Source organism: Ursus maritimus, unplaced genomic scaffold (assembly GCF_017311325.1).
Source record: "Ursus maritimus isolate PB19 unplaced genomic scaffold, ASM1731132v1 scaffold_24, whole genome shotgun sequence".
Lineage (NCBI taxonomy): Eukaryota > Metazoa > Chordata > Mammalia > Carnivora > Ursidae > Ursus > Ursus maritimus.
In genome coordinates, this window is record NW_024424897.1 from 31054875 (window position 1) to 31076792 (window position 21918).

Sequence of the window (21918 nt, forward strand, 5' to 3'; positions counted from 1 at the left end):
ACCTTTGTTCTTATTTCTCACAGACAGTGGAGACCCCCGGCTGGCCACTGCATAAGTATCCCCCAGGAGCTCTTTGGAAATGAAAGTGCCGTAGCATCAGACACTCTAGGGGTAAGGTCTAGGAGACCTGTGTTGTAACAAGCCCAGCGGTCCTGACGTGGATGAAGTTTGAGAAGCCCTGCCCCAGCCCCCATGGGCCATAGAGGCCAGTGGCATAGCTGCATGACTCTCAGATGTGCTGTGTGCGTGGTACATGCCTCCACGGAGGTTACGGTGTGGTCTGAACCTGGTGGTAGGCAGGAGTACAGGTTCAGGACTTGCTGGTGCTGAGACAAACGGGGGCATCTCCAGCCATCTTATTTAAAAGTTACTTTACCTTGCCTTGTCATTCACGAGATATACCACCAAGATGCCGGGTGGCATTTGAACCCACCCTAAGTTATTAAAAGGTACGTCTCAAGGTTGGAGCAAGCTCCTTCTCTCAGAACAGACCAAGCATATGCCAGGATGTGAGACAGAGTATGCTGAGGTTCCATTATCTCCTCTCCTTCTCGGTCCCTCCAGGGACACCCCCACCCCAAGACCGCTAGGCCCATGGGCCCCCACCTCTGGTACAAAGAAATGTGTAAGCCTGGTAAGGACACTGTCAACACAAAATAAATACCAGAGCTTGTCTTGAGGAGACATCTAACAGGAGTTAATGGTGTTTTCAACTTGAGGTCAGAAAATTTCTGTGTCCAGCGCCCCCCAACTGTGTGTCTAGCACCCCCACATGAGATCTGGGGTTCATATTGAAGTCGATGACTCCGTACAGCCAGCTGATCTACCTGGGTTTTGTGTGTATGCGCGTGCATGTGCGTGCGTGCGTGAGTGTGTGTGTGTGTGTGTGTGAGACAGACAGACAGACACACAGGCATCACTCTGCTCCCTCCAGGGTTGAATACGGGTTACCTTGACTGTGCTCCTCATTGCCCCCGTGCTGCAGACTCACACAAGCTGCTTCTGTTTGATTCACACAGAACCGTGAGAAACAGCCCCGTATGTGAGGCCGTGTTTTTCATTCTATTCAGTCTTTGTATATATTCAAATTCTCCCAGTTTCAGCTCTTGCTGTCCTGCCAGATTTCCATCGCGATGATGGCTTCTCTGAATTAATAAGTGTTTTGCAATCGCTGAAAAGTTTTTCTTCCCTCCCCACCCCAGCACCGGTCTTATCCATATTGATTTTTTTTTTCTTTCTCTTTCCTCTCTAGCTATTTCTCAGATGTTTTATTTTGTAAAGTGTTAATAGAATTTTTCTTTCGCCCTGACATTTTATCTATTCAGGAGGTCTCTGCGAGTCCCATTGTGCAACTGGACTGTGGAGGAAAGAGCTCTATTCTTTACGACAATGGTTGCCCTAAAAAACATACACAGATCCTCCCCCTCGCTCCCCAGGGTGGAGCGAATGTTGGGAGGGTAGCGTCAGAAAACATCCAAACTTTGGAAGGAAAAGAGGGAGCCAATTACGCCCTGTTTGGGGGGGGGGGCATTGAAAATACTTTTTTTTTTTAATTCAAAATATTTATTTCCTAAGGGGATCTGAGTTTCAGTACCAAAACATGGCCAACACAGAAGGGAGGCTGTTTTCCTTACTGTTCGGCATTTTTAGCTCAAAATAAGCACTTGGCAAACGTCTTAGAAAATGTGGAGATGGGTGTGAAACAGATGTCACGTTTACCTGCGCGACACCCACCCACCCGCACCGCAGGCATTGGAATTCTTATCGAGGCCCTGGGGTCTAAGTCTGCGGTACCATATGCTCGAGTGTGACTGCTCTGTGTGCAAACAAACCAGTTGATCTTCTGGTGGTTTTGCTTGAGTGGTGCACAGAGGCAGACGGCCGTGGTGTGTGTGGCCGCCACTGCAGGTGCCTGGGGGGGACCATCGAGCCTGCCTGGCTGCAGAGGGTTCTGGTGAAGGCACCCCGTCTCCACCCTAGCACCACCTCCTCCCCTCAGCCTGGTACCCGGCCGAGAGAGAGGAGCTCCCTGCTGGCGAAGCAGTCACCATGCAAGGCCTTTTCCTCCCAGTTACTGACTTTAGAAATGGGGACCAGAAGGGGAAGGCCCCAGGAGCCTGTTTGTTCAGACTCGGTTGCTTAGCAACCAAGGGGGGCCCTGACTCCGGAAGGGATTTTTAAGCTAGGCCAGTCCCTTTGAGGTTTCCGAGGTTTGCGTCTGGCTTGCCTACCCCTTCTTCCATTCTTACCTTGACTTTGCTTTTCCCCCTGTTCTGTTTGATAGCATCTAGAAAAATAGGTTTGTCTGGAGGCAGCATTTTAAATCTGGTCTCATTGCTTTGCCCAGTGTCTTCTCCTCCATCAGAGATTGTAGTCTGGGAGGAGTGAAGAATGAATAGCCTATGATTCCCTTTCTCAGCTGGCTTAGCTCAGGCCCCCAAACTCATTTGTGAGCCTTTGAGCTCCAGTGAACAGTGCTCAGTCCCTCCCAACCACACACGCACGCACGCACACTGAAATCGCTCCAAGCTCAGAGCCCCTTGGCTAGCGGCTTTGTCCAGGACCACATGGGTAGAGTTGTAGTTTTACCGCCAATCTTGGGCACAAAATGAATGAAGAGACCAGGCTGCTCACCTGGCCAAACCCAAGTACCGTCCCCAGGTGAGTAGCTGATCGGCTAAGACCGTACCTGTACTTTGTATTTTGTCAAAGAATGAAGAATTGGATTGTAAGTACGAGGAGTGGAATTCAAAGCCAAATCTGGTTCAGTAAGGGTGACTTTCTTGAGGTCTGCATGGGAATTGAGTGTGGATCCTGAAATCTTATTGCTAGAAATATCCAGAAGGGTTGCAGGATGCCTAGAAAGACTGAGGGAGAAAGAGGAAGAGAGACAGAGGATGCCTTTGGTGTTTTCTACTCTTTGATCCTTTTGCCAAGGTCCTAGCATAAATGCATAAGTCTGCTGGGGCAGTCATCACCAAGTACCACAGACTGAGTGGCCAAACAACAAAAATTCATTTTCTCACTCTGTGGATGCTGGAAGTCCAAGATCAGCCGGGTTGGTTTCTTCTGAACGGTCTCTCCTCGGCTTGCAGACAGCCACCTTCTCCCTGGGTCCTCACGTGGTCTGCCCTCTGTACCTGACCGGATCCAGATTCCCTCTGTGTGTAAGGACCCCAGTCAGTACTGGATCAGCCCCCCCCCATTACCTCCTTTTAACTCAGTAACCTCTTTAAAGACCCTGTCTCCAAATACAATCACGTTCTGAGATACTGGGGGTTAAGGCTCCAACATCCAAGTTTGGAGGGGAGCACAATTCAGCCCATAGCAATCAAGATGTTAAATTTCCATTGTGTATAACTGGAAAAGGTTTAAATATCCACAGAAGGAGAATTGAGTAAGCGACAGTGTCTCGCTCCATGAACTATTATGCAGCAGTCCAGGTAGTATTCACAGTAGCTCACACCCATTAGGATGACTACTATCAAAAAAACCCCGGAAAATAACAAGTGTGGGTCACGATGTGGAGAAATTGGAACCTTTGTGCACTCTTGGTGGGAATGTAAAGTGGTGCAGCCACTGTGGAAAACAGTATGGCAGTTCCTCCAAAAATTAAAAGTAAAATTGCCATATGATTTAGCAATTTCATTCCTGGGTGTCTACACAAAAGAATTGAAAATGGGGATGCAAGGAGATATGCGTACATCCATGTTTATGGCAGGTTTATTCCCCATAGCTAAAACTGAGTATCTGTCGACGGGTGAATGAATAAGCCAAATGTGGCATGTACGTGCAGTGGAATATGGATGAACCTCGAGGACATTATGCAAAATGGAATAAGCCAGTTACAGAAAGACGAATACCGTGGGATTCTACTTATATGAAATACCACAGTCCCCCCTTATTCATGGCTTCGGTTACCCACAGTCAACCGTGGTCCTACTGCGGATGACCCTCCTGATGGATTATCAGATGATGCGTAGCAGCTGATTGTGACATCACTCGCCTGCGTTATTCACCTCACTTCCCCTCCTCACATAGTCATCTTAGATATTCGGACAGGGAAAGACCACATTCACATAACTTGTATTACAGTACATTGTTGTAATCGTTCTGTTTTATTTTTTGTTACTATTGTTAAATCTTCTACTGTGCCTAATGCATAAATTAAACTTTCTCCTGGGTATGTATGTCCAAGAAGGAACATGGTGTATATTGGGTTGAGTACTATCCAGCAGTTTTGGGGAACCACTAAGGGTCTTGGAATGTCTACCCCGGGGATTGGGGGGACCTCAGTCACAGTCATAGAGACAGCAGATGGGATGGTGGTTGCCAGGGGCTGGGGGGACAAAGGGGATGGGGGGGTTATTATTTGATGTGGTAGAGTTTTAGTTTTACGAGATGAAAAGAGTTCCAGACATGGATGGTGGGGATGGTAGTTCAACATTATGAGTATATTCAGTACCAACGAACTCTACACTTAAGAATGGTTAAGATGGAGGCGCCTGAGTGGCGCAGTCGTTAAGCGTCTGCCTTCGGCTCAGGGCGTGATCCTAGAGTCCTGGGATCGAGCCCCACATCAGGCTCCTCTGCTGGGAGCCTGCTTCTTCCTCTCTCACTCCCCCTGCCTGTGTTCCCTCTCTCGCTGACTGTCTCTCTGTCAAATAAATAAAAACCTTAAAATATTTTTTAAAAAAAGGTTAAGACAGCAATTTTTATGTCATGTGTATTTGACCATAATCAAAAAAATTGGGAAAGGAAAACAATATTCACGATGTAGTCATCTGGGAATTATTTGCAATATTGTAATATTATTTAAAAAGAACGGGAAAATTCCATCTACAGCCTGATTTAAACTATATTAAAATAGGCATAAGGTGTTTTTTTAAGGCAAAAACTAAAGGGAAATACATCAGATGTTAACTGTGGTTGTTCGAGGCAGAAAGATGGAAAGACAGTGATTTTTTTTTCTTTCTGATTTTTTTGTGTTTTCAAATGAATGTTAATGAGCACCTATGACTTTCGTAATGGAAACCACTGTTCCCTGGCCGCGTATCGCATTTTGTATGTTTTGTCAAAATTCCTAAAGCAGACTCCATTCTGTTTGTTTTGCAGGTGGAGGACGCAATGCTGATGTTTGATAAGACGACCAACAGGCACAGAGGTAAGAGCCCCAGCGGAAGACGCTTGCCCTTTCTGTTAGTTGCCCAGATGTCGAACATCTGTATTCATGGAGGGCCACCACAGCACGAAGAGTCCAGATCCTGGACAGTTAAAAATCAGCCACACCCAAGCCGGGTTCCTGGCTTTCTTAGTCTTTGCTAGACCTGAGCACTAAGGGATCCAAGTGGAAATTATTCATAGCAATTACTCAGCTGAGCTTTCAATTTGCATTGAAGGAGGTGGTTTAGAAGCACACTGTCAGTCTGAAGAGGCAGAAAAGAAAAAAAATACCCTTGTTGCCGGTTTATTCGCCGTGTGCAGGGATTGCAGACTTGGCAGTGCCCATTTACACATCTGGAATGTTTAGAGGGCTCCGCACTTACTCATTTTTCTCTCCTGTGCTCTTCCTGTCCTATCCGTGTTTTAGAAAATAGGTCTTCTCAACGTGGGGGTCTGTGAACCCCTGAAATGGCACACAAAATGTTTTATGTTTGCGCTTTTCTTGGGAGACGTTCCTAGCTTTGAACAGATTGTCAGAGGGGTTTCTGACCTCCATACCTCCCCTCCCCAAGAAAGGAACACGTTGAAATGATTGCTTTAAACAGAAAGTTGGATGAATCTAGAAAATCCTCCCAGAGGAAGTAGAGTCCAAGGTTATGGCTCGCGTTCCATCTCCTGTTCTCCGGAAGCTCCTGGTTTCTGGGGCTCCTATGAACAGGGCGCTAATGAGCAGAGCTTCGGAAGGGAGGTGGCAGGAAGCAGCGTTCCTGAGAGGCGCCAGAGTGAGCGGTGTTTCCTTGCCACTTGGATTGCATTTAGATGTTTCTTGTGTTGTTTACATTCTTGCTGTCACCTGTGATTAGAAGCAGTTACCCAGCACTGACTGTATGTCTCTCCTGTTGGGAGCCTCCAGGCTGAGTGAAAGGGAGGAAGGCGGTGGGGGGAGAAGGAGGACGGGCTGTCCTGAGAGTGCCTGGCAGTCCAGCTTCCCGGGCATCCATCGACAGCATCCTCAGAGGGGAGAGTGGAAAATTGGATGGAAAACTGGGGCATCGATGGCGTTTATATTGGGAAGGGATGGGGGGGGTTGGAGGATGAGGAGTAGGGGAAGGAGAGGGAAGAAAAGAAGAGCTCACGGGTGTGGGATGATTGCTTTGTCCTCTGCAGTGCTCAGCCTCCTGGGAGCCAAGAGAGTGAGGGGAAGGGGATGCGGAGAGGGGCAATTCATGGTTATCCTCCGCCATCATCCTTACGGGGTGGGGGAGGGATGTCTGAGCACTGCTTCCCTGTGCAGCATCTGATCTGATCTTCACAGCAGCCCTGTGACTTTGGGAAAGTCGCTTCACTTTTTTGTCTTGTTGGTCTCAGTTTATTCTTCTGTGAAATGGGGACAATACAAGTACTTGCCTATAGGGTTGTTTGGAGGGTCTAGTACTGCACACATTAGTGGCGCCTAGGTTAGCTCTTCTCATTATTGTTTTCACGGTCATCACCTCTGTGTTGGGCCTGAGGTGACCCACCGGAGCTCAGAGCGGGTAAGGGATGCACCCCAGTTCGGAGCAGGGGCTCATCCCTAGGACTGCTGATTCCAAATTCTGCTCCTTCTCTGTGTCTCCACGGGCTTGCGAAGAGAGTTTTCATCTGTTTATTTTCAGGGTGGGCAAGGCCCATCTGAGTGTGGCATTGGGGTTCGGTGCTAGAATTCATGCTCCTGGAAGATTCCGAGTGGCATCTAGGCAGTAGCCTTATCACTCTTATTTGAATATCCACCAATAAAGGGATTTCTGATCTGCTCCAGGTCAGGCCCTGTGTTGGAGAGAAATATCTCGTGCAGCCCTCCCAGCTGTGCCTGGAAGGAGGCGTGCGGTCTGGTGGGCCCGAGAGGGCCGGTGACTTGGTGACTTTCCCTGTCACTGTTACTCAGCTAGTAGTAGACACAGGCAGGTTCACAGTGAGGGCGTTGGGTGTCTGGCATTGCCCCAGAGGAGGTGCCGGGGAGGGTTCCCCCTTATTTCTAACCCAGACATCTCCTGCTATGGATGGAGCCTGTTCCCTTCCTCCGTGGTGATGGGGCCGTGGTCCCTGTGACTCCTGTGGTGGGGTGGAGGGAGGTCCCTTCGATGTGGCTCCAAAGACGGCACTGCTGGCTCTCCTGCATCAGGGCTTGGGGGGGAGGGGCACCGGCAGGAAGGAGGCTGGGCACAGCCCTGGTGCATGCTCCGTCCTGCCCCCAGCCAAGGCAGGGCCTGCCCAAGCACCCTTCTGCCCTGCCAGAGGGTAAGATTCCGGTCGTGGATGGAGGACTTGAATACTTCGTGGAGCCAGACAAGGGGAAAGTAGGGCCTCTTTGTAAAAAAATTATTAAGAATTTCAAGGTGACAGCAGAGCACTGAGCCCAAACTGGAGCCCTTCTGAGCGTGGGCCCGGGGCCGACCTTGCAGGGGCAGCCCGCTGGTGGGGTGGGGAAGAGAAGGCAGCGGGGAAGGTGTGCCAAGAAGTTTCAACAAGGAGGCCCTGACGCTCTGCTTGGCCTTTACTCCTGTACAGAAAGCTGCTCCCTGTTGTTCTTTCTGTGTAGGTGGGAGCTTTGCCCCTGCCCCCACATTTTCCAGCCCCTCTAAATAGCTGAGAGTTTCTCTTTGAACTGGGTGCTAATGCTGGGGTAATGCTTAAGTGGTTCAGAGTAACGAGGAGAGGAAAGAATTAAAAAAAAAAAAAAAAGAAAGGACCATGTCACCACAGAAGCGCAAATCCTACATATGGAACGAGTGGGCCCCCCATCCCTGGCCTGATGGAATGTGCATTTGGAATCAGGTGATAAGCACAAGAAAAGAAAATCCTCTCGCAGCCACCTGGCCCCAACCTTACCTTCACCTCCTCAGCTTCCTGTTTCCCATTATCTTATCAAGAAGAAAAGTGCTGCCGTAGCAGAAGTTAAGGACACCTCTCGGGCTGGCAGGGCCGCCAGCTTTCTTCTTAAAGAGGTGCATACCGTGTTAACCCTCCGTGCCATCGCAGTGCTTGCCCAGCACCCTCTCACCCAGCGCCCAGCACAGCTCCGTCGGGCAGCCTTGCCCTGGGCCTTACGAAAACCACCTGTGTGCCCTTGGAGCTGAGACAGCCAGCATCCGGGAACACTGCACAGTTGGGCCTGGGATTCCAGGAGTCAAGTCCACTCCGACTCCTCTAACCACTGTGAGCCAGAGGTCAGGGCTGAGTGTCCACTCCTCACCCCACGGTGGCTACCCCCTGCCCCTGTCCCCCTGTTGGTCCCATAGGGACAGCATGACCCTCAGTGACATGTGGTCACAGAAGCGACAGCCTGTGTTTCTTCCCCTCTTATGTCTGTACTTGGACCTCACTAGCGCCCTGGGAAAGAGTCCAGAGGAACAGGAGACAATGAGCCCTCCCAGGATGTGCGTGTCCCCCCCGCCCCCACCCCGTGGAAGCAAGAAGGTCGTTCAGCATGGGACTCACACAGAGGTGTGGAGTCTTCCCCCACTCTCCGCTTCGAGCAGACCTCCTTCCGGCTCCTGCTGCCCCCTTGATACCTGGCCGGGGCACATTCCCTGACCTCTCTGACACCTCAGGTTCGTCCTCTGCAAAATGGGGGAGCTGGGGGTGATGAGCTCCAGGATCTGAAGTATGTTTCTGGCTTTTAGCCTTTTAACTGAGAGAGTATCCAAGATTAATAAGTCCTTTTTAATTTTTATTTTGTTAGCTAGGAGAGGGAGGAGAGGGGGTCGTCTTTGGGTCCCCAGCACTCAGGAGTGCCTTCAGGAAGCCGCAGGCGGAGGGAGAGGCTGACCTGTGAGGCCCTGAGAATTCTGAAGCTAGGGCTGGCCCTGCTGGGGTGACAGGGCTGACCTGACGTTGATCCATCACGGGTTGCAGCCCACCCTGGGAAGCACGTATGGCTTCGGGCTTGCCCTGAGGACATCCTGGAGGGGACAGACCTCTGGGAGCCATCTTCCAAGGGCACTGCAGGCAGATCCCGAAGAGGGGGACTGGGACTCTGTGGTTGGTACAGTGGGTTCTGTGTGACCCAGGCCACGGTAACATTCCTGTTAGAAATAGCCAGTGCTTCCCGAGCAGTTCTGTACCCTGTGCTTAGCACAGCACCTGCACGGACTATTGAGTCTTGATGAAGGTCAGAGGTGAACCCAGCCGCCCAGAGTCCCTGGTTGGATGTAAACCCCGCCTGTGTGACCCGGAGCCCTTGCTCTCAGCTGCTCTGCAAGCTGGCTGCAAGGAAGTGGTTTAAAGCAGGGGAATTGGTGATTTTAACACCTCCTCATTATTGGTCCTTCTCCACCTACCCTGCTTGCTGGCCTGTGATGCACCTTCGTTTCAGATGGAGAAACTGAGGCATGTAGAGTTTTGGAGGGCCACATAGCAGGTTCCTGCAGCCAGGTAGGAGCTGAGCGGCTGATAAAAAGCTGGGGCCTTCCATGAGATTCTTTGTGCCCAAGGGGAGAGAAAGAAGGTGGCTTTCCAGTTTTCTCAGAGTCATTTCATTTGCTCTCTAAAAGCTGTTAGAGGTGCTCTGAAAAATATTGGGCTGATCATCAAAGGATTTCATCGTTGGGGGAAAGTTTGTTGCTTTATCCTTGCAAAAACTCAGATAAGATCTTAAATTCAGCATTAGGTATTGATCCCAGAGTGGGGCTGGTGAGGAGGGGCTGGAGGGAAGACACTACAAAATGCCGTCCTTTCCAGGTCGCCCTTTGGGAGGCAGAAGGCTGAGGGGTGAGCTGGAGAAGGGAGGGAGGGTGGGGTGGCATGGATCGGAGCTGTCCCCGCTGTCCCCACTGTCCCCACTGTCCCCACTGTCCCCACATCAGGGGGTTGAGAAAATGGAAGAACTTGGGGCTGTGGGTTGCTGAAATACGTCTCATGCTCACCTCCTCGTCGGGGAAGGGAGCCCCCACCGTGAATGTCATTCCAGGGAGCCTCAGCTGTCCCTCTGTCTGACCCCAGGCCTCCAGATTCATGAGCTCTGCACTGCTGGTCCCTCTACATCTGGCCCATCAGGGGAGAGCTGGGTGGTTGGGGGCCCAGTGGAAAGTGAGTCAGACCTGGTGGTGAAGGTCAGCTGGAGAAGGAATGAGTACAGAGGAGAAACTTGGTGACAGGCCTTCTCGCTCCCCGTGGCTTCCATTCCCCAACAGGCCTGTTCACTCCAGAACGTTGCCAGAGGCAAAGGGACGGACACACTGAGAGGACGTTAAAGCTCAGTGTGACGGAGGACTCCTCTCACTGCTGTGAAGAGTTGCTTGTTGAGTGCAATGCTAATGGCTTTGGAGAGGGCCAGGGCTTCTGAGACAGTGACTGGCTCCCCAGCGGGCCCTCCGCTGTACTGACTGCAGCCCTGGTGGTTTGGTGACCCTCCGACAGCTCCGAGAGCACCGTCCCAGCAGGCCCCCTACATGGAGGGTCCTTTGCCAGGGCGGCTGTGCCCTACCAGGAGCTGCAGGGCTGGAAGGGCGCCTGCTGTGCCCGCATGGCCAGAGGGAGAAGCTTTCCACAGGCTCACCTCTGGGCAGTGGGGCTGACTGAGCTCTGCTTCTTCCTCGAAGCTTGCCCCGCGTCTCCCTCCCAAAAAGCAGTTGGCTGAAGTTGAAGGTCTCCGTAATTTGCGTAATCAGTTTATTTATTAAAATGGTGCCAGTAAGATGTCGCTGAAACTGTGATAGAAGATAATGCTTTTCTAAAGAGGAAAAACAGCCCTTAATGTCCTGACTACCTGCCAGACACTCACTTTTGAAATTGACCTCTGATGTCCACACTGACTGTTTTATGTATGCTAGACATGATTCAGGATCGCCCTGTAATTATTTGTTCATTGGTACCTACTCCCCAAAGTTGGGGGGGGGGATGTAAAAGGAGTTTCACAAAGGCATAAACTAAATGAAAAATGAAAAGGCATCGCTTCCTTTGTAGGTGTGGGATGTCAGAGATAATATATGTGTGTGTTTTTCCTAATGATACTCTAGCATTCTGACCTTACCTAGGAAAGAAGATTGGAACTCTACAGCCGTAGCTGGGACTTGGTGAGATGGAGGAGGAAGTCCCTCTGGGTGGGAGAGGGTTGTTAGATGGGGCAGGAAGGGCGGCAGAGATTCCTGGAATCACGGCTGGTGAGGACACTTGGTGATGTGGCTCGAGGGCCTCCATGCCCACTCCAGAGTCCAGCTGCTGCACTCACACCTTTGCATAGTCCCCACCTCTCAGATGTGCCTCTCGTCCCCTGTGCACGCTGCCAATGGCAGTGGGCACCTGTCGTGTGCCACCCCAAGTCTGAGATGTGTCAAGTTCATTGGAAACCTGTAAAGCAATAGCTTAATCATGATTAGTATTGATCCCAGTTCTGCACCTGCAGCCGGGCTGTTATAGGCCACGAACGTCAACCAAAGTATTGGCTGCACAGAACTTTCAGTCCAGTCCGTGTAGGATGATGTGGCCATCAAGCATGGCACTTGGGCTCTTTAATGCAAGTAAAGGGTCTTGATCGGGCCAGGTGATAATCTTCTCTTCCCACAATGGACCATATTAGTGTGGGACAACTGCATAGGAAAGATACTGATAAACCAGGACTCTTGGAGAGAGTGTTCAGAATGGGGTAGCAACTCAATACAATTGGGTCTCCTCCTGTCCACCCCAGGTAGAAGGGATGTGGGGAGCAGGGCGAGGGCGACTGGCCATGGCGTGGATGTTAATTACTACCTTTGGGTACTTGGAGAGATTCTGTTGGAAAACAGTTATGTGCATTCTCGAAGTTGGGCACACTTCAGTTAGAATGGGGAGGAACTGCCAAGTCCTACAGTGGTATAAATGGATCTCCATGTACCTCTCTACTAGATGCTCGGAACCCAGGGTGCTAGACTCCTAGCTGGGCTCATTCTAAAGCCAGCGCTGTGCAAGGGGGGTGAGCAGGCTTATATGTGCCCAGCATGAGGGGTGCAACCCAGTGTCTGCACTCCCCTGTAGGGCCTTACGCGTCCCCCCCCACCCCCCAGCCAATAGCACATTTCCCTCAAGGCCTGACCCGTCACCTGAGCCATCCCAGGACCTCCTCCAGTCCACCAGGGATATGCAGCAGTGGAGGTGGGGGGGGGGCAGGGCACAGAGCTGCAGCCCCCACCCTGAGCCATCTTTCAGAGACCAGCCCCCGGAGCTGTCTGCACATTTATTTTCTCCTTAAATAAACACCATTAGCTTTCCCGAGAAATTGGTGCAAACATGACCTCGCAAATAACCAATTAAAAGGGCAGGGTTGAAGGGGAATGTGCATTTGAAAACATGCAGAGGAGGCCATTAAAGATTCCCGTAGCTACCCCAGCCCTGGCAACATCGATCTGAGACCTTAATTTTATTTCTGACAGGAAAGCAAGGAGAGCGCTTTAATTTTTTTTCTCCCTGAGCTAACTAAGTTCCGGAAGCGTCCATTCCGGCGCTGTCTCTTGAGATATTAATCAACACAGTAGCTTGGTTTCTGTTCACCTGCTTTTCTTTGTAGACACAGAGGAATACAAAGCCCTCGACTCCCTAGCAACGGGGCTGGGGGGACAGGGTGCCCAGCGCCCGAGAGAGCCCGTGTCACCGGGGGGGTCTGGCACCCTAGATGCACTGCGTTTTCTGGAGCTGAAGTATAAATCTGTAACTTCTTTCCTTTGGAATAAAAGCCCTGGCACCAAAAGGGTGGTGAGCTAATAGGTCTTCCTGCCTCCCTCCTGGCTGTGGCCCACGGAAGCAGAAAGGGAGTGGGCCCAGGGTCAGCAACTTCATTGACCCAGAAATGGTTTTTTGTAGAGAGGGACAATGAGGCTTTTGTTGGGCCCTTGTTCCCATAGAGGCCCGGGATCTGACTCTCACGACATGTTTGAAGATCTCGGTGAGGGCAGGGTGCGGAGGCCCGAGGGCAGAGGAGCCTTCAACGGGGCGACTTGATTCAAGGCACCCCCTTTCTTAGTGCCGCAGCGCTGCTAGGGGCCTGGGGACAAGAAGCGGGGGTGGCTGCTCCTCGGGGACTCGAGGTTCCCAGAGGAGCCTCGTTGCTGTGCAGCTCCGGGCGTGAGCTTGGGTGCTGAGCCTCGCCGCGCAGAGGCCGTGCGCCAGGCCATCTGCGTCTCTGTGGGCACGGTTTACTTCGAGACCCCAGGTTTTGCGGCTGTCCCAGCTTCCCACAGGTGTGATCTGGGGCAAGTTTCCAAAGAGCTTTGAGCCCCATTTGGCTCCCTGGTAGGGGTCACGCACCCGCTCCATAGGAGCTCAGTGAGTCGGCTTATAAAGTGCCCACCACGGGCGGGCCTCGTTTCTTTTCTTTCCCCCTTAAGGAAGACCATCGGTTTAACTTCTTGAGGCAAACTATAATCTGTGTTCGAATTTGTAAGACCCTAATCTTTAAAATAATCTCCTCCCCTTCACACACAAAACATAGGCTTGCGTGTGCCTTGACTGTTTCTGAAAGGGCCCCCACAGAATTGGTCACAGAGCGTTAGAATGGCATAGTGGGTAAGAGCACATGCCCTAGAGTCAGGCCGCGGGTGTTTGAATCTGAGCTCTGCGACACAGTAGCTGTGTGACCTTGGGCAAGTTACTCACCCTCTCTGTGAGTCAGATCCCTCATTTGTACAATAGGAATGATGATGTCGGGTTATCCCAAGTCTTATGGCAGTTAATAAGTGTAAGGGACTTGGAGCAGTCTCTGGCCACAGTGAGCACCTGAGTATGTTTTATGCACAAGCCTATATATTCACGGATGCAAATATACATAAATAAAAAGCAGCCTTTGCTTCTGGGGAAGAGGATTAAGTGCCCAGGGGTACAAAGATAGGGAAAACATTTTATTGTATACTTATTTACCTTTTGAATTTTTGTACCATGTGCATTTATTACCTGTTCAAACATTTACTTTTTTAGCATAAGCTTTTAAAATTCATTCCAATTTGAATTGTAAATGCAGTGATACAACAACACGAGAGAGAGTTTTCAAAAGAAAAAAATTCACCTCATCCCAGCTCCCTAACACTGTAACTATTGTGACTTCTGCCTTGTTCCTGACATTTGCGTAAATATTTTAAAACTCGGTTGTAATGATGGGGCTGGTACAACGTGCGGCACCTCGTGCTTGGTTGAACGAGTTGTGGGCCCTGGCTCGTCGGAGTTCTCTCTCCTGCCAGGGAGAGAGGGACCAGGTTGATCCAGAACAACATTTGATTAAATGCAGCCGAGGATCCTTTTACCTCTGAGTTGCCTTTTTCTTTCCATAAACAGAGAGTCAGATAGATAGATGAAGATTTTCTTAGTAGTCTCTGCTCCTCCCAGACAATGTGCTATTAATAGAATAGCCAGGCTGGTCCCGGTCTGGAAAGAAACATGGTTTGCTTGAGTTTATCATCTCAGACCGGAGGGGAGAAAGGTCAAATGGGAGACCCTCTGTTCCAGAAGTTCAAAGTGCTTTTGATTTATTTTTTTAAATATTTTTTTTATTTTATGTGAGAGAGAAAGTGAGCACAGTGAGGGGGAGGGGCAGAGGGAGAAGCAGTCTCCCCACTGAGCAGGGAGCTCCGCGCAGGGCTCGATCCCAGGACCCCGGGATCATAACCTGAGCCGAAGGCAGACGCTTAACCAACTGAGCCACCTGGGTGCCCCTGAAAGTGTTTTTTAATTAAAGAAAGTTAAAAGCATTTTCCTAACCAAGTTGTGATTAATAAACATGTGGGAACCTTACATAATATGGCAAATACAGAATCCTCCTCTGTGTCCCTGGTGCTTATAGCCTAACAGTCACAGGAAGTACCCAGTTAATGAAGGTGGTGAGGTATCTGGGCCACGTGGCAAAGGGGGGTGAGAGCTTCGGTCTCAAGTCACACTGCTGGGTTCAAATTCCAGCACTACCACCAGTCAGCTGTGTGACCTTGGGCAAGTTAGTAAGCTTCTCTGACCCTCAGTTTTCTCATCTGTTAAATGGGTAATTTTATTAACTCACGGGCTTGTGAGGTGTAAGTGAAGTAGGGCATCTGTGTGAAACATCGGAGGTTTGGGAGAGCATCTGTAAGTGTTAGCTCGCTTTATTACTCTAACAGCTCCTGCTGTTTTGCCGCTGCTCTTGTTACTGTTGCTTGGGGAAGAAAGGCCACGGCTCGCCGATTGGAGAAAATGTTAACACTCCAGAGCGTTGTGCGCAGATGCCCTCGGGTTTGCCGAAGTGGGAGAGTATTGTGGGTTGAATTGTATTCCCCCCTCCCCAAAAGGGGGATCTTAACCCTCCTTAGCTCAGAATGTGACCTTCCTTGGAAATAGGGTCTTTACAGAGGTAGTCAAGAGGAGGCCATGCTTGGCCAGGTTCATCCCATACAACGGGTATCCTTCCTCCTGTGAGGGAGGACACGTGAAGACAGACACGCAGGGGAGAGGTCATGGGGCCCCAGGGCAGGACTGGGGTGATGCAGCCATTAGCCCAGGATTGCTGGCAACATCACAAGCTAAGGGCTCGGGACAGATTTTCTCCTGGAGCCTTTGGGAGAACGTGGCCCCACTGACACCTGAGGTTGGGCTTCTAACTTCCAGAACTGTGAGAGACTCAGCTTTCCGTTTTCAGTGCCCCCAGTTTGTGGCACGCTGCTACAGCCGCCCTGGGGAACACAAGGAGGGCAGTGCAGCACTTTCTGCGGGACGGGTGCCCCTGCAGCCGTGGGCAGGCCGGCCTCGCTCTCTTCCTGATGCCCCCCGGCAAAGCTACGTGCAGGAGAAGTCCGGGAACATGGCCCCCAAATCCTAACAGAGTTCGTGGCTTGCCCAGGTCGAATTTAGTCAAAGACCGTGAGATTGGCCTTAGGGTGTTAACATCTATTTTTCAGTAGAAACACTCGAATTCTGAGATTTCATTTTTAATTTAGTCCTCTTCAGAGCTCGGTCATTTCTTTGGAAGCCAAAGAATACGCTTCAGAGTTGTCCATATACCAGTTACACTGGGGAGTTGTCAGGACCCCAGCTCTCAAGAATGCAAACCGCTCATTAGATGGGTGTTTCCGGCTTGGTTCATTCAGTTCAGCTGCCTAGGGAGATAGGAGAAAGAAGGAAGTCAGGGGAGCTTGTGTGAGACAACACAAACTCTACCCTCCTTACATATCTGCTCCAACTTCCACCCTGGAAAAAAATAAAGAGAACACAGCGAGACAACGCTGAACTTCGGAACCTGCCAGACTGACTTCTTGATTTATGTTGTCCCCGAAACCCTTCCAGGCAGGAACATTTGCCAGATGCAATCCTAGAGTGAGTTTCTGAGCTAAATTCATGCAATCGTGGGTCGAGATGACAATACCTAACAGTTTCCGGTCGTAGGACGCAAGTGGGTGCTGCAGTAATGAATAGTTTGAGGGTCCACGTATATGTGCGTATCTAAACCCTCGGGCTTCGTTGGCGAGCCTGGCAGGGCATAAAATAACTGCCTTGATCTCACAGTGATCAAAGTTGGGCACCTTTGAGCACTCCCTACACATTCGAAATTTCTTCCTCAACTTGCCACCCCGTCTTGGTATCAGGAAAGAATTGAAAGCACATCCTTCTGTCTGGATGCTTCTAGCGCCGGTGCCTGTGTTCCGGCAGCCGAGGCAGAGCCGGCGCCTCTGCACCAAATCGGCAAAGTACGCGACACTGACATCCGATTTATTATCTCGGAGGCTGGGCCAGTTCACGGATGATTCATGACTCCCGCTCTGCGCTGCCGCTGGAGGTGACATCATCCACTCTGGGCCCAGAATAGACACAGAAGCAACAGTGGCCCCTGTTCTGGGTATCTCTCGCTGGCCCTGGCTCCCTCCTGCCTCACACCCAGCCACTGTGGGGGTACGGCGGTGAATCCAGGGAGCCCATTGGAAACATCACTTCAGGAGAAGGCCCTCGATTGGTTTCGATGCTGTTCTATTCTGCATAGTGAAGTAGAGAAGGGAACTTCCCCCCGAAGTTCACGTCGTCTGCTTATGTTCCTTTAGCTGGAACTTAGAGTCTACTCATAAGCCAAAGAGTTGCTTAATTCCCACGGGCTGACTTTGGCTTCCTTGCATAGAGATGGGGTTGGCTGGGAAGACCGGGGTGACTTACGGCATCACATAGCCCCGCATTAAGAGGCCCACATGATGAATGATGGCTGTCACGTCCGAGGTTTCGGACCGTGTCAGCGGTTTTCAACGCTGGTTGCACATTAGAATCACCTGGGGGGTTTTTAAAACAGACCGGTGCCTGGGGCCCACCCCAGATCAAGTGAGGGAGACTCCGGGCTGGAGCCCCGGCCTGGAGGGGTTTCAGCGATCCCCCAGCTGAAGCTAGTGTGCAGTCAGGGCTGGGAACCCCTGGGTCAGGCGCTCTCCGAGGGCCTTCCAGCTTTAAAGTTCACTAAGGCAGGGCCCCTGACCAGGTCCTTGACCCAGACCCATGTCTGGGCCATGGGGTGGAAGGCCATCCTTGGTGCGAGCCCCAGTGCATAAGCCCTGGGAGGGAGGAGGTGTCTCCTATAGGTGAGTGGCCCTCGGTGATCCGTGCGGGCAGTGGGAGGTGTGAATAATTACCGTTCTGTTGTGCCAGTTGTGAATCGAGTTACCATCCTACCGCAACTATGTTGCTGGCTTGCTGTTACTGGAGGGATCAGGCCTGAGATGTTGATGCTGGTCTGTAGAGTCTTTGCTGCCTGGCCCTTTTCTCCTGTCCAGCTTCACCCGACACCATGCTCGCTGTAGCCATGCCGACCTCCTGCTCATTGCCTTAACAGGGCCGCCCTCACAGGCTGTTCCTTGGGCTGCAAGGAACAGTCTGTCTCACGCTGCTGGCCAGTTCTTACTTACCTTTCAGGAGGAGTCTTAAACGTCCTTTCCTCAGGGAGATCTTCCCGAAACCCCCAGACTGGGTCAGCTCCGTCGGTCGCCTTGGCTCCCGGTTCCTTCATGGCACTTCTCAGTCCTTAGTGATTGTGTTACTTGTTTATTTGATTCTTATCTGTGTCTTCCCCACCTCACACCCCTTATATCCCAAGTATTTGGCAAACGGTATTAATATACAGGACAAGAGGGTGGAGGAAGATGAGCAGGCCCTCCTCACTGTTGTCTCTGTTCTCATTTGCCTGAAAAGAGAGGTTCATCTCCACTTCCTCTGTTCTGTGTCTTCCCCCTGCCAGAGACCTACGCTCGCAAAACGGAGTGGTCTTGTCTGCAGGAGAGTGTAAGAGCTGCAGGTGTTTTCCGGAGAGGGCTTTGGTAAAGCCTGAACCGGAAGATGATTCAGGAACACTGCTGTTTTTTTCCGAAGCCTAAGGGAGGAACAATTAGTCAGCAAACCAATGGCGGTGTGTGTATTGGGGGGTAGGGAGGTCTTTCTTAAAAGGGAAAAAAAAGTGCCTTGGTGGGATTGTAGTTGCCTTTTACAGGCGACCTGGAAGAAAGAATGAAAATATTGGTTCAATTTAAAAAAAAAAAAAGTCCTGCATTCCTTCCCCTGACCCACGATGCCTGGTGCAGCCTGGTGGGCCGGGGGGTAGGTGTACTTCAGCCAGGGGTCCGTCCCAGGATTTTAAACACTTAACGTGCTTCACTTTTGAAGGCCAGGTAGAAAGGTGTGTACTTAGAGATTTCTGAATTTCCTCCCCACTTCCCAAATGACTAGGCTTGGCATTCTAGTCTTCTTTTAATTAAGTTGATTCATTTGCCCTGGGAAGATTTCCTGATTCAGCTAGTATATTTATGTATAAACTACTCTGGAAACACCTGGCAATTTTTCTGAGTGACAATAAGGAAACATTGCCTGAAAATTATGGTTTAATTTGCTCCCTCCCCCATGCTGTCTTACCTTTTTAAAAACTGGGTAAGATTTACAAAAGGAGCTTTGTATTTTGCCCATAGTACTGATCCTGTTTTACAACAGAAATGTGTATCCACAATACCTAATAATTTCCCTTCGTGTATTTTTAGAGCTCTAGCTTTTAATGGACAATGGAATCATTCCATGGCAGATGGGAAATCACTGAATTGCATGTTCTTATTTATTGTGAATTTTCAGGTAGGCCTCCAAAGAGATTGGTGAACTTACATTAAAAAGTTAGAATAAAAAAACGGTAGAATAAATGTCTTCGTGACTGTTTTTAGGAGTTGCCGTTCTAAGGGTGTATCGAACTTTGTGTTGTGGGGGGCAGGAGCATGGTGCATATGTGCATGGGATGTGACCCTTGGGTTTAAAGTGCTGGAATCAAAGATGTTACAAAGGATCAAAATAGGAAAGTAGGTGCCCATATGTATTTTCACTTTATTTTAGGTTTGTGGTTCCTTTATGATAGGATTAATAAAATCCCTCGCTAAAACAAAGACTCGTGCCCCAGCCTGGTCAATTAGCAGTCTTAAGTTTTCCTGGGTAGTATAAACGGCTTCCACAAAGTGGCTTGAATCCTAAATTGGCACCTCCTGGGTCCACCCCTTCTCCCCCCCCCTTTTTTTGTAAGTTTCTTTAGCAAAATGTGGGGGGTAGGAAACCGCAGGTAGCCTAGCAAATCCTGCTGCTGCCAGGGCGGTAGCAGCTGGGCGGGAAGAGGAGAGCAGCTGTGTCTGCCTTATTAGTCATTCCATGAAGAAATTGATTTGATAAATAATAAAGCAGTGATATTAGCAACACATGCTTGCAGGTCAGATGACTTCGATGAAAGCCCCTTAGTTAAGTGTGTATAATGTTTGACAATGTATGTGCCTTCTAAAAACCTCCCGTTTTAAAGTGGAAATTGGACTGTTCATGCAGTTCTTAGCAGATCTGCCAAGCCTGTTACCAAAGGGGCTTGGAAATCTGAAGGGTGATCTGTTTAATTTGGCCTCTGATCCCCCCCTTTCAGAGGATACTTAAACTTACTTTGTTTTCCTGTCCTTGCCTTTTCATTCTGTTAACTGTGTTTTGATTTGTAAAATACTGTGCCTCACACCACACTCCTTTATGATGATTTACTGTGCTGATTTTTATCTTTCACCCTAAATCCTTGATAAGAGCATTTTAAAAATGAAATTGCTACCTGACACTTATAAAATCCTGTCTGGCAGCCAGGCAAGAAGCTGGAATTGGGGGAGGAAAAGGAAGTGGGGCTTGGAGGAGGGAGATTTTTAAAGGAACCATATCACGCTTATCCCCCCTGAATTCTAGAAGTTTTTTTTTTTTTTTTTAAGATTTCTTATTTATTTTAGAGAGAGAGATCACAAGTGGGGGCAGGGGCAGAGGGAGTAGCAGACTCCCCCCCTGAGCAGGGAGCCCAATGTGGGGCTCCATCCCATGACCCTGGCGTCATGACCTGAGCGGAAGGCAGACACTTAACTGACTGAACCACCCAGGTGCCCTAGAAGTTTTGTTTTCGGGTTGTTTGTTTGTTTTTAATGCTGCATTAACACAAGTTGTCGATGCCCCTTGCTATTATTGTATGGCGAGCTGTGGGCAGGGAGTGGGTAAAACTCATGCATGTCCTTTGCTGTGGGCTGAAACTTGGTGGATGGACAGACAGACGGATGACATTTAACCACCTCCACATTGCTGTCCTGGAACACCTGGCCTTCCTAACTCCCGACATCTGCACTCCTGTACCCTTTCCTACTCTAAGACCTGTCAGACGAGATTCTCCTCTAGTGGAGAAGCTGACTTGCCTGGAGTAAGTATGTGCTTACTTTTTGTTTGGCTGCGTTCTGCTCTGGAACTCTCCATTTAGCCACACAAGGCCTCCATGATGGGGGGCATCAGTAAATAGAGCCGTCTGAACCAGCAGGTCATTTAAATTCTAATACAGTGACTTAATGAACTCTTGTCTGTAATTCCTGTGACGTGGAGAAGACAGGTATTCTCTGCCCATAATGAAGCTTGTTAACCCATCTCTTTACTGACCGGTGCTTTTATTGTTATTATGACAACTGGAGACCGGATTATGGTAGAATAACAGGTTTCCCGAGTGCCTGGCATTGAAGCAGGTAATGGTGATCTTCTGTAGGAATCACAGTGGTCACTGGCTGATCTGGCAGAGGCATTATTATATCTGAGTTTTCCGAAGTGCTGTGTGTGAAGACCTGGCATTCACTGTCCTAGATTATTGGGGTAGGGTCGGGTGCCTGGGCAGCAGGGACACGTATCCCTCCCTCCCCAGGTGCAGCTGCCCAGCACCGAGGCCACAGTCAGCGGGAGGCCCCTGTGTGTTAGCTGGTGATGCCAGAGCCATTATGCCTAATTTATCACCCACCTCCTGAAAATATAATCCGCCACCAAAATGACTGCTTTTGGAAACTCTCTTGTCTCTTTTGAGCTGAGACTGGAGACAACCAGACAAGGTTCGGTGGTGACGAATAAAGAAACATTACTTCTGAACACAATCTTCTGTTACCAGTCACTTTTCAACAGACATTCAATCAAAATGCTAATCGCAGCGGCAACAAGGGGACATGGTTATTGTAATACTAATTGATTGGTGGAGGGTGGGTTTTGTTAAGTGCAGCTTAAGATTTCGGAAATATGATTCTCTTTAATTACAGCGGCACTAATAAAAATGAACAGATGATTTGATGATTTCCCAGGTAATGGCTTAAAACATTTTTTTGTTTGAGTTTAAAATGCGATCCAGTGGAAATGCACCAGAAAAATGGGGCCTGTGTGGGTGGCCTTGCCTTTAGCAGACCCAGGCGTGGAGATTCAAATCTAAAATGCCCTTGTAAGGCTGTGTGGGACCTTCGTAGGTGATAGTGATGGGGGCTGTCC

At 49.9% G+C, this 21918-nt stretch overlaps 1 protein-coding gene across 5 annotated transcripts in view; it reads left to right on the forward strand.

The window, feature by feature from the left end:
- Nucleotides 1-21918, forward strand: part of MSI2 (musashi RNA binding protein 2) — a 387381-nt gene that overhangs the window by 239197 nt on the left and 126266 nt on the right. For all 5 annotated transcript variants that reach the window (XM_040640878.1, XM_040640877.1, XM_040640879.1 and 2 more), the window contains exon 7: nucleotides 5116-5164. In XM_040640878.1, the coding sequence (XP_040496812.1) occupies nucleotides 5116-5164 (49 nt within the window). The remainder of the gene's footprint in view (nucleotides 1-5115; nucleotides 5165-21918) is intronic.